Source organism: Podarcis liolepis, assembly GCF_965112155.1.
Source record: "Podarcis liolepis genome assembly, chromosome: 10".
NCBI classification, from domain to species: domain Eukaryota; kingdom Metazoa; phylum Chordata; class Lepidosauria; order Squamata; family Lacertidae; genus Podarcis; species Podarcis liolepis.
The window spans coordinates 27,796,316-27,809,735 of NC_139562.1; the positions used below are offsets into that span (position 1 = coordinate 27,796,316).

General features: G+C 41.0%; 1 protein-coding gene across 29 annotated transcripts in view; it reads right to left on the reverse strand.

Annotated features, from left to right (window-relative positions):
• RBFOX2 (RNA binding fox-1 homolog 2) overlaps positions 1–13,420 on the reverse strand; it is a gene marked incomplete at its 5' end in the record, with an annotated part of 176,762 nt that overhangs the window by 97,815 nt on the left and 65,527 nt on the right. The window contains one exon of one of the 29 annotated variants that reach the window (XM_083462217.1): positions 7,502–7,986. The exons of 25 other annotated variants lie outside the window; for them this stretch is intronic. In XM_083462217.1, the coding sequence (XP_083318343.1) occupies positions 7,502–7,546 (45 nt within the window). Of the gene's footprint in view, positions 1–7,501; positions 7,987–13,420 lie in introns of those variants that run through there. 3 more of the 29 variants (XM_083462209.1, XM_083462220.1, XM_083462211.1) reach the window with 3 other exon arrangements.

Sequence of the window (13,420 nt, forward strand, 5' to 3'; positions counted from 1 at the left end):
AATGTAAACCACAAGATTGCTCCTCCTGCATTCCCTGTGCTTGCTCCTACAATTTATGATTAGGTATTGGGTTGGGGACAGGAGTGGAGAGACAAATGCCCCATAATACAGTGTGTGATTGCAGCATGGCTGCTGCTGCAGCTGAACAGTTAGGAAGCCATTCTGCTCTGTTCTTGGGTTTTTTTCCTGCCCCCATCTAGTTCAGCATCCTGTTCCCACAGTGGCCAACATCAGTGGGAAACCTGCAAGCAGGAAGTTAACACAAGAGCCCTCGCCCCTCCTCATAGCTGTCAACCTTCCCTTTTTTTGCGGGAAATTCCCTTATTCCAGCGCCATTTCCCGCTGCTATCCCGGATTGTTAGATATCCCGTAGACTGTCCCGGGGACAGGTGAGGCTGCTGATCCCTTATTTTCGAGGCTCCCCAGGACAGGTCAGACTGCTGATCCCTTATTTTCAAATCTGAAAGTTGACAGCTATGCCCCTCCTGCAGTTCCCAGAAACTGGTATTCAGAAACATTACTGTCTCCGACCACGAAGGCAGAGCATAACCTTGATAACCTTTTCTTCCATTAATTTGTCTAATCCTCTTTTAAGGCCATCCAAGCTGGTGGCCACGGCTGCCTCCACAAGTTTCATAGGTTAACTATGCACTGTGTGAACTACTTCGTTGTATCTGCCCTGAAACTTCCAATGATGGCCATATATATTGCAGTGTTATAGGAGAGGGAGAATAAGTTTTCTCTCTCCTCTTTCTCTTTTTATAAACTCCTATTGTGTCGACTCTTGCTCGCCTTTTCTCTGCACTAAAAAGTCCCGAATGCGGCAACCTTTCCTCATAGGGGAATCATTTTGGTTGTCCTTTTCTTAAACTTTTCCAATTCTACAATATCCTTTTTGAAGTCACGTGACCAGAACTACACACAGTATTCCAAAAGCAGATGAACGATATATTTTTTTATAATAGAATTATATCAGCAGTTTTATTTTCAGTTCCTTTCCTAATGATCCTGAGCATGGAATTGGCCTTTTTCAGAGTTACCACACACCGCGGTTGTTGACATCTTCATTGAGCTATCTGCTACAACCCCAGGGTCTTATCACCACCAGTTGAAACCCCATGTGAAATTAAGATTAATTTGTGTGTGTGCCAAAATGCATAATATTCCACTTGTTTGCATTGAACTGCATTTGCCTTTGCTATATTACTTCCCATCCACCTCTCAGTCTGAAGAGGTCCTTTTGGACCTCTTCACAATCTCTTTTTGTTTTAATGATCCTGTGAGAACTACATCCACAGGATCAGTCGAGGCCATTTTGGAGGGAAACCAGTACGTAGTGGCAGAAGAAGACAAGCACACACTTCATGAAATCAAAACATTCTTCAACACCTTCACTGAAGAGATGCCTCTCATGGTGGTGTGAATGGACAGTGCTGTGCAAGTTCCATCAACAGCAGTGCTCTCTGAGATTTATTCTATTTTCAGCTCTGCCTAACGAGCAAACATACTCAGACTCAACTCCAATGAAAGTCCATTATTAAAAGGTAATGCCATGAATTTTAATCTAGTCTAAAAGTTATGGAGTTACAGATAACTGTGGCAAAAATACTAGCATGAAACCTGCTGCATGGGACCAGTTGGTAAAACACAATATTTGGGCCCTGGCGTGCTCTGGTCCATGGGGTCACAAAGAGTCAGACACGACTAAACGACTAAACAACAACAAATTTAGGGGGAAAGAACCACAGAGTCAATTCTACAAAGGTGATGTGATTCACACTGGGAGGTAAAATTCAGATTGTCTCTTGTGGGGGACAATCTGAATTTCTTGTGGGGGGAAAAACCCCTACACATCACAACTCTGCCTTCATCTGTTCAAAAGATGAACAGCATGTATCCTAAAGAAAGGCCTGCATCTGAACAGGCAGCCTTGACGTGTGTGCTTATTCTGTCAAAGTACATAAATCTATAGTAGCTTTTAGCACTATGCTAGATAATTCACAAGTAAAAAACAAGCAAGGTGGAAGCAATTTTTATACTCAAGCTTGGGAAAGGACACTCACAAGAGTGTTTGTGGTGGGTGGGTGGGTTGAGGGGGAAAGGCACCAAAAATATCCAAGGGCACAGCATCCTGTTAATTGCTTTGCTCCCTCACACCTTTAAAAAGACACACCAGTATGTTGAACTAAGGCAACTCAGCTTTCACACTCACTCTTTCTATGTTCACATCTTCAAAGCCACTCCCCTTTCCTACCAATCCTTTAATAAAAAAAATTTGTTGTCCAATGTACAACAACAAAAAGAGCAAGACCACCAATTTCACTGCCCTAGTATCTGCCATGCAGCTACCACTCCCTTTGGGATAGATCTATTCCTTAGACCAGGGATGGGAAACTTCTTCTTTGGAGGGTCACATTCAATTGGCTGTAAGTCTGTTGGGGGTCACTTGCTGGTCATGCCATGGTAGAGCCTGCGGTGGGTGGGCACCTTCTCTCTTTCTCTGAAATCCTGTCACTGTGTGTTGTCACAGTTCCCCCAAAGGGCTTTCCCTTCCACAGCCACCCTCCTTCTGTCAGTCTCATCTTTCTTCTCTACTTCTCCACTCTCCTCCTTTCCAGCTCAACATCCCTCTGCCCATGAAGCAACAGTCTCCACATCCGTCTCTGAGTCTCACACCCAGGAATTGGAAGAGAAAAGGGACAGTCCTTAGAAGCAAGAGTGTCCCCATAACAACCAGAGAGCAGGATAATGTCAATGGCCTTCCCTTTGGTAGCTCACTTGGTTCACACCAGATAGGGGATAGGTAGGCAGGCTTAACAAGCACTGCTTCTTCCAATGAGCAATGGGGAACCAACACTAATTCTCCATGATGCAACACAGGATTATTCAGCATGGTGGGCAACTGCAATGACTGCCACCTGATGCTCATCAGAAGAATGAGAGAAAAGAGGACCCAAAACAGGATTTCCAGCAGGGCCAACAGCCCAAAGATGCCACCCACTGACACCAGGTCTCTTATATCTCCAGCTTGCCTAATGCTACTTACCAAGTTTATGGCAGAAGTGAGGGATGAGCCAGGGACTGATTCCTAGCTCAGTCTATTACACACTGTTAGGCTATACTGACTGAATTTATTGTTTCAATGTCTCTCCAAAACATAGATTAGGCTAATTAAAAGCCATGTGTTTCCCTCAAAAGTAGCCACCTGGGTGGAAAAACAGAATATGGAATTAACATCATATCTGGGTCTTCAAGAAAGGCTATTTTTTTCCTATTTGACTGTGATTAACAATGCTTTACAAAAGTTACAACCATCTGTTATCTTCACCATCTCCACCCCCATATTACAACATTGCCCACCCACAGAGGGGAAAGGAAGAGAAGGAAGATGGAGTACTTATGTTTAATGTATCGGCTTCTGTATAAAATTTAAATCTGTCAAAAATAGCACAAGTATGTCTCTGACTACAGTACAGGTAATTCTTTTTAGTAATGAATGGCAAGGCCTAGATATCTGTGACTCATTAGTCTACAATTGGGGGCGGGAAGAGAGGTTTTAAATTTCTATCATTGGAGAACAACTGTCACCATAAAAGTAATGTGTAAGTGCCAAGATTTCATGTTCTGAAAGCAGAAAGAATAATGGAATGCAAGCTAAGTATATGGAGAACTAAAGGCTACATTAATCCATGTTTCTTAGCTGCCTGTAGAACATCTTGTAAGGAGATGGGAAATTTCCCCAACTGGTTGCAATACAAACTCCTATTTGATTAAATTTGGCGGTTTCTTAACCAATTTTTGATATCCCAAACAAATCCTTGTGTGCCAATATAGAAATGACCTGATCCCATATAGGTTCATCCTGAGAATTCATCATTGCAGAGGTGAGGTGTCCTTTGCTTAGGCAAATAGAAAATAACAACGAAGAAGAAGAAGAAGAAGAAGAAGAAGAAGAAGAAGAAGAAGAAGAAGAAGAAGAAGAATCTGATAAAAGGCCCAACTGCCATCCAAAGCTCTTGAACAATTGCCCATGTTTTTATATAGCTTTATCCACTGCTTTTTACTGTTACTGCTTTTCTTCCTTTGGTTTTATTTTCTTATTGTGAGCTGCTCTGAGGCCATGAATGATAAGGGCAGTGCAGAAGTCTTATTAATAAAAAAAAAACAACCAATAGATTGAAAGGGGGCAATCTTAGCCTTTTAGTGCAGCTCAAAGTACGTTTTTGCTAGTAAGTTAGAACAAATTCAGGTAGTGCCAATAATGTTATGTACAGCTTTCTTTTCATAGGAAGGGAGTGTTACCTCATCACATCACATCACATCACATCACATGCATTTCAGAGCTCTGCACTACCAGCAGAACAGATACTCCACACCTAGCTTGGACAGGTACCCACTGGTCACAGGGTATAGTCTGAAAGCACATGAGGGCAACCCCTTGTTGAAGCTAAGTAGGTTTGGGTCTGGTTAGTGTTTGGTGGGTGATCACCTTGGAACTACATGTATGCCATATTGGGCTCCATAATAAGGTTGCCAGATTTTTCTCAATGATTTTTTCAACTTCCTACTAAATAGATGGATTTTGTCAGGGGACTGATTTGTAAATCTGGGGACTGTCCCTGGAAAACGTGGACGTCTGGTAACCTTACTCCATATGAAAGGTGGGATATAAATGTAAGAAAATAAATACATGAACTAATAACTGATTACTGATTCCCTTCTTTAACATATGAACCCAGCTGATCTATGCATAATGCAAGACAAGATCCTTTGTAGCATAGCAGCTAGAATGTTGGGAGGATATTTTTATATGCCTCTTAAGAAAAGTGGAGGACATATTGCTGGCACATTCAAGCAATCTTTGTGTTTGAACGTTCTCCTCTCTTTCCCCACCAACCTCCTTAGGCCTGCTAATGCAAAGGCCTGCAAGACTTATTCATAACAATCAGCTAACCATCTTTTTTATATTTGCAGGCTTTCTCAGATTGCATTTCAGATATTTACTAGTGTGCAACAGTGGTGGCTATGTGATGGGTCATTTGTGAGGTGCTAAAAGATTACTGAAAAAGTCCTCAACAGTGTATCTAATACAGGGAAGCAGAACAAACATTAAATTGGATACTTTCAGCATTTAGTATTATATCTGGAATGCTGAAGGAAATGCTCTCTATTTTTAACTGCTTTGGGTAATCAACCCATTCTCTTAACCATATTCATGAAGGGTTTCACAGGGATAGGATAAGATTTACATTTTAATGTAAATTATCTACATTTCTGTACTGGCTCAAACAGAGAGGGAACAAATCTCCAATCTGTATTTAGGAATACAGTACACAAAGCACACTTATTAGAATAAATGTTGACAACCAAGAGATACATTTAATGTAGAATCACATGACCTTAAGTGCATAGTAGTCTAACAAGATTCTATATGCAAAATAAAAAAATTCCTTCCAGTAGCACCTTAAAGACCAACTAAGTTAGTTCTTGGTATGAGCTTTCGTGTGCATGCACACTTCTTATGCTAATTTATCTTCTGAACAAAGACACAGGCTTATAGCTCATATTTCTGCGTGTCGGTTGTATTATTACAGATGTCTACCAGAAGTCTTCCATATGCTTCTGTATGAATTCTTTCTATTCCAAGCTGTAGCCCAAGAGCTCATCAAGCACTTTGTCGTTCTGAATAGAAGTACTCCATGACTCCTAAACAGAAACACACAATTCTGCATTCTAAGAATAAATGCAATCACAACGGAAATACTATGAAGGATGTGGATTCTGGGTCTAGGCAGATGGTATATTTTGAGCAGCAGAAAACAGATATCTAACTGATGATGGGAACATGTCAGAATTATTATTTAAATATGCAAAAATCTGGTGTTAAACTTTAAAAATGCTTCAAGATTAACTGATCACCCAATTATTTACACAATGGTGAAGGTTGTTCAAAACTTCACTCCTCCATACACCAGTGATTAATCATTCCAGACAGCTTCAAGATCAGTAAAAGAAAGAACTAAAATATGGAAAATCCAAAGCACTAAAAGTTTCAAATAGAAAGAATGCAGAGATAAAATAATCACTGAAATGGTTAAAAACACGTCCCTTTAAAGCATGAAGCGTAAATTTTATCATCACTATTCAAGTGTGTGTAACTGCTACCAATAACTATCAAAATATACAAGACAGACTTCAGATATTGACTTCTGTGGGAAATATAAAAACAGAAACACAATGACATAATAGGTGATTGCCTGGTCTTCTCAGATATAATCAGATTGCAAAAATTATTCTCTATTTACTGGGTATGAAATACCAACTGATCACTTTAGAACCTCTCCCGTGTTACAAATAGATAGTTCTTCTGGCCCAGTTCTTCACAATGATTACACATTATATTCAGATAAAACAGTTATCACAGGAATCGATACTTTACTGTGGAGCAGTGACAATTCTGATGAACAAAAAATTACATTGTGGTCCCAGTCATATCTACTCATAAGTAAATCCCAATGAGTTGAATGGGATTTGTTCTCAAGTAACTGTGTAGAGGATTGGAGCCTTAACAGTAACTACTGTAATAAAACCAGCATGTCACGTGTGGCATTGAAAAAGAAGAAGAAAAATCCCCAGAAAGAAACATGCCTGGTAACTAAAGACAGTTCATATAGTAGCCACCTTAGTATCAGCTACTATAATACTTATTCCAAATAATATGGAGCAAAATGAATGGTCATTCCTATTAATACAAAAAGCTGTCATTCTCAGACTTGCTATATGAGCAGGAAATTTCTAAAAATGATGTCTGTTCAACATACAAAGAGGCTTAGGATACCAGATCCTTGACTAAGCCTTAGGATTGCCATAAGGGGGAAAAAGTTATTAAAGATAATGAGAATGTTATCAAACATTCCCATCCTTATTATTGTTCTTGCTCTTAAAAATGTCTGAAACACTTACAAGAACAAATACATTTCACTATGTTTTTATCAGCACATTAACACTGGACTTGTGTAGTGAGGGATAAGGTGAATCAGAATAGTTATAGCACATCAGCTCACCAGGAATGAGTTCGAGATAGAAATATCACTCTTCTGGTTGCTGGAGCTAGAAAGGAGGTATCTTCAAGTCACATGCTCCTTAGTGATGCAGCACTCATCAACCAATAAGAAAATCTCAAGAATGCCATATGGTGGATTTTAATGTTAATAATTTCTCACTCCTTAAAAATGCACATATATATCCTTGGAATTTATATCAGGAACAACCTCCTCCGTAAAATGTAAATTTCTCCCATAAGACTCTGATCCTCAAGCTTTCAACTCAGATGCCAACTTCAGCAAAAGGTAAATGCAGTACTTTTGAAAAAGTGTATCTGGATAAACCAAAACAGCTGAGCCTGGAAAAATATCAGCCTCCTCTCAAAGCAATGCAGGGAGCTAACAATGTACAACTGGAAACATGAACAACATTCAGTTGTGATCTTTTCTCTACTTACCTGGACAACGGGGTATTGGTAATCCATGCAATATACACCATACATAGCCAAAGGCTTCTCCAGCTGTATACCAGGCAGACAAAGAAACGGGAACTCTGAGTCTGCGTCTCCCCTCCTGCAGTCTTGAGCACAGGTCCCTGGCAGTGCTGTGCAATACTTGGCTCAGGCCTCTGGGTCTATACGCAGGTTGATACTAGCTCAGCTGAAAATATACATGAATTGCCCGAATGGCTTCAGATCAGCCTTTCTGCCTCCCCCTCCCCTTGAGATCCAGCACAGCTAAACCAAGGCGCACATAAACGAACGGAACCTCGTAAGTTAGGAATCCTAAACTGAAGACGAACAATTCTCCTGCAGTTCCCAGAAGCACAGAATGACAATCAGGAAGAACGGAATGCAGTAATGGGCGAAGAGGGAGAAAGCAAGCAAGCAAGCACATAGGAGCCAAACAGATATATGTTCTGGGCGCTAGGTGCGTCAGAGGGAACACAATCTGGGACAGCAAAAAAGTATATGAGGCTGTGTTACCCTCCACCCCCAGACCTTTTTGCTTTTTCTTTTTTTACTGTCCCAGGCAGAGACAGGTGCTGGGATTAGTATAGCAAATCCCCCCCCCTTTTTTTTTGAGGATGCAAAGGGAGGGAAAAGAGAGAGGCTACACTGATATCTGCAATGAAGTTTTTTGTGGGTTGTTTTTTTTTAACATAACCAAATATATGATCGTATCATTTAACACTTCTCTCTCTGCATTTAACCCAGACAGAGACAGCTGCTTGAATCAGAACTGAAGTGAGAAAGGGAGAGAGGAGGAAAGAAAGCAATCTGAATCCACCGAGAGGCCTTGAGCTATGCAGGATGCATGCTCTCAGCTGTTCCAGTCAAACTTAGGAGGATTAATGCTGACTGTCAGCATAGGGGATGGGAAATGGTGAGAAAGGGGGCTAGGTCTGGAAAAGCCAGCTGCTCTTCCCATTTTAGAAAACTTCCTTGTACCATTCCAAATCCACACATTCCTACAAGAGGATGCTGGAGCTCTAACAGACATGGACAGATGCTAAATTAATCTGACAAAGACCAGCAGGTTCAGAAGTTGCTTTTCGAACCATGCATGCCATGTGTGTCACTTGTAACCTGAGATCAGCGAGTAATTCTTAGAAGGCTGAAAGTAGCCTAAAGGCAATAGCGAGGTGTGGAAATTATACCTTCAACAACAGAAGCAATATACATTTTTTTTACTGTGCTCTTTAAAAGAAGCAAAAAAATAACCCCCAATTCCCATGGTTTGACATTTTTTTGGCATACTCTACTGTTTAAACAGCCTGTGTGCCCAGTTTCCCAAAATCTGGGGGCTTACTGAACTCTTTGATGGCAAATGGAAAGCCAAAGAAAAACTAAGGACAAGCTCTCAGTACCACCCTTGCTCCCTGAACTCTTGCTATGAGCATACTATTCTGCACCTATTGTTCAATAGATTTTGCTTTCAATTCTTTCAACACTGTTTCTCTCATCAGAAAATTGACAGCAACAGCAGTATTCCAATATGCTTCATTTGCCGAAATATAAAGCAACCATGCCATTAAAAAAAAAGTATGGAATTGTTTTCATGAGGCTTCAATATTCAGCTTGGATGGGAAACAATGGGTTGTATCCAATGTTAGTCATACTTAGAGTAGACCCATTCAAATTAATGGACATCACCACCACCGGTTCATTAATATCAGTGTGTCTACTCTTATGAGAGTGGCATTGTAGTCTAAACCACAGAGCCTAGGGCTTGCTGATCAGAAGGTCGGCGGTTCGAATCCCCATTACGGGGTGAGCTCCCATTGTTCGGTCCCAGTTCCTTGCCCACCTAGCAGTTCAAAAGCACGTCAAAGTGCAAGTAGATAAATAGGTACCACTCCGACAAGAAGGTAAACAGCGTTTATGTGAGCTGCTCTGGTTCACCAGAAGCGGCTCAGTCATGCTGGCCACATGACCCAGAAGCTGTCTGCAGACAAACGCCGGCTCCCTTGGCCTATAGAGCAAGATGAGCGCCGCAACCCCAGTCGTCCGCAACTGGACCTAATGGTCAGGGGTACCTTTTGCTCTATGAGTAGAACTTAGTTGGATACAACCCATTATAGCAACAATGAGTTCTTCACTCAGAGCCATCATACATAAATCCATTTCTGGTCAGTAACACATACCAACTATCACATGAGTAATCTTTGCAAGTTCTCATAAATAATTTCCATTGATATATTGCCTGTGAGACTCAAAACCTTTGAAGTCTTCCACACTATTCAATGCATTTCCCCATCACTTTTCAAACCACAAAAAAATCCATGGCTTTCTAAAAACCCTAAAGTTCTGGTATGTGCTTGGAATCCCTTCCACAAATTACTGACAGCCTGGAGAAATCAGGGAGCAGGAGAAATAGGACAAATCTTATTTTCCTTTGTCTTTTGCTGATTGGCTGCTGCAGTTTCCGGCAGAAACCATGGAAGGAGGGAGAGCAGACAAACCATGGATTAGAAATGTCCCCATAGGAAATAATGGAAATCGTCAGCTCGTTATGTGAACACTTTCCTAATGAATGATTTCCTGGGAGTGCATTGTATTTGGAAAGTGGGACCTGCAATGTATCTCAAATTGGATAAATGGGAAATAATATGTAAAGTATTGCAGGATATTCATGTTCTCTCTCTCTCTCTCTCTCTCTCTCTCCACACACACACACACACACACACACACACACACCTAATTTCATTTATGTCCGATCATGAATCTAAACTGGTAGTGATTAACCTGGAAAGTTATCTTTGCATCATGGTGGAAACCATGGAGAGTCAATGTAGATAGTACTGAACTAGACAGACCACTGGTCTGATTTGGTGTAAGTCAACTTCCTAAGTACTTATGTTCCCAAAATTAATGCTCATCCAATGAAACTGAAAACAGACAAAAGGAAGTATTTCTCCAGAAAGGGCAAAACAATCTTATGGCATTCACTACTACAAAATGTGATGATGCACCATAGCTTATATAATTTTAAAAGAACAACAGATAAATTTGTAAAAGATTTGAGGAGGAAGTACTTTCTGTAGAAGACAGGAACAATAGTCTATTGCTTGCAGTGTGAAAGTTGATTTACTAATATTATGTTTTATTTCTATTTTTAAAATATGTTCCATTTTTCCTACAAACTGTAATCCTAAGTAGCTTGTAACAGAAATAAAATACAAATAGCAATACATAAAACAGAAAAATTGAAAGAGCAACTTAGCTATACATAGGGCCAATTCATATCTTATGCTAAACCAAACCATGGCTAAGCATGAACAAGCAAGTATGGCCACTTTGCACCACCCCAGAGCTACGCCATGGTTTGGCTTAGCATTACATTTGAACCTGGGCTCATGCTTTCCCCTCCCCCCCAAAAAAATATATACTAAAAGCAATAATCCAATAACAAACTTTGCCTACAGCTTGTGACTTGCTTGGAGATACAGAAACAACATGACCAGTTTGGGTCATAACCTAAGCTTAGCTCTGGGCAGCAAGCCAGAGGAAGAGCAAACTGGCTGTTGTTTTCTCTCTGAATGCCCCCTTTTGCCCATAGATGCTTAGTCATGGTTTGGCTTAGCATTATGTGCTAACTGGGCCACAGTAGTTTACACACATTACCTTGAGAACTAGAAGACATATGAGTGTGAAACTCTGCCAAAGTAAAAAGTGGCAATTTAGCAAAGTGGCACTCACTCCCTAGCCTGGTGCCCTACATATATATTTTCAACTGCAACCTTCATTGTCCTTGACTCCTGGCAATATTCACTGGGCTGATGGGAGTTGGTGTCCAATGCCAAGTTGAGGAAGACTGAGCTAGCCAAGACAGAGGAAGGGTTAAAATTAAGCTTTTGCCTACATGAATGTGCTAACGGTTGCTTATACAACCCAGCTCTTATTTCAGTATTTTGACAAAATGATCAAAGCACGCATGAACAAATCCATCTTATTATTCAACAACTAGTCAAAAGGTTTCAAGGTACCTAGGTACTTCCTGGATACAAAATTTAAGTCCTCTTCAGAAGTTGATATCTAGAAAAACAGACATTAATGAGCAGGATTTGGCAGGAGAGAGCACAGACCAAGGAATATGTTCTGCTGTCTATCAGGAGGCCAGAAGAAGACAACACAGATGGCAGGAAATAAACTATATTTAAAAAAATAGGGGGATGAGCAGATAATGAGGTTTAATCACAAAGTAACATTCCAATTCCAGAAGTGACCTTTATAGGAAAGCAAGTTTCCTGAACTCAGGATGCAGGGGGTGCATTTAACAGGTAGTGTTAATCAGTTCCTTTAATAGAGAACATAGGATGTTTGAAAATGAATTGGCAACACCAAAAAATGAGGTAGCAGTTTCTACACACTCAAGTGGTTCCCTAGAGATAGACAAGCTTATAAATGATAAGCATTAAAAAAAACAAAAAACAAAAGGCCTGGCAATAACCTATGAGGTTCAATATCTTACATAATGTTGGTGGCTATTGGGTCTATAGAGATAATAAATTCTAGCCTTATTGTCTAGAGATGGAATTTCCTTCTTCTATTAAATCCTCCTTCTTCTTTTCTTCCCCAGAGGTAAAAGTGAATTGCCCATAGAAAAGAGAGGAGAAAGCCATGATTTTAGCATGGCTGTGACTGGACAGCAAAAAGCCCACCAAGCAACAACCAGAGAGTAGCAAGGTCTTATTTAAAGCGAAAAAAATGAGGGAAACAGTTGCATGTAAATCAATGGATTGGAAGGCTTATGCATGCAACTGAGTAGTGTATTTGGACTGCAATGGGGTCTCAGGTGACCATTTAAGTAGATTGACCTTTTCTGTAACTGAAGGGTGTGCTGTATGGGAAATTTCTGGCTCGAAATCCAAACCAGCCTCAGACCCAACTGTGACCTACAATATTAATAGCTGAGAGTATTCAAGGTCAGTGTGACACAGTGCACTGCTTGAGGTGGGCTGTTGCTGTCACTTGCACTCCCTCCTTTTCCTCCATGCATCCTTGTCACCTATTACCTCCTCCTGCTACTGCCTGCTGCTCCCTTGTTGCTGCTGCTGCTGCTGCTATTACTACTCCCTCTGCTACTTGAATCTGAGACCATCCTTGCCCCCTTAATGCAACACCCTCAGGAAGGGGCACTTTCTCACAGCAAGACATTGTAGCTGAGATGGACTGTACTGCCACTAATGTATATTGTCGAAACACTGGCAAACACTTGTGTAGAAGTCTCTGTTAACTTCAATAAATTTTACATCTTTCACTGCCAGTGCAAATGCTCACTATGGTCACTTCAACCACAGCTCCTCACTCTCAAAGAAGGAGGACCTCATTCTCAGAGTGAGGAGTAGGGTGCTCAAAGAGCCTACTTAGTGCGCTGCCAGCTTCAATGCCACTCTCCTACAGTGCAGGGAGGCATTTTCTCCACTGCATACACTCCATGTATTCCAGTGGTTGGTTTGAGGATGACTGCCTGAGCCCCAGTGCTGAACACTAGTGCATAGTGGGCGGTACTATGCCCACCTGTACCTACTTTGGCACCAGCAAAAGTTCTCATAAAATATATCCTGAAACATAAACATGGCACTGTTTGCTCCTCCTGCTCAGTTCCTGCTCGCACATGCTCAGCCTCTTCCAACACTGAAGCTGCTCCATTAAACATGCCCACATTTCAATGATGCCAGGACTGGACAACTACCCTCCTTTCCATTTGGAAGAGGAGAGATGCAAAGAGCTTCTCTCCCTCTGAGAGTAAGCACAAAAGTGCCTTTTTCCATTGATGAGGTGACTAATTGAGGGGACATACCTGTACTTGTTTTGCGGTCCTCTGTCTCTATTCCGCTCATTTAGAGATGGCAGCCATTTTGTGTTATGGCA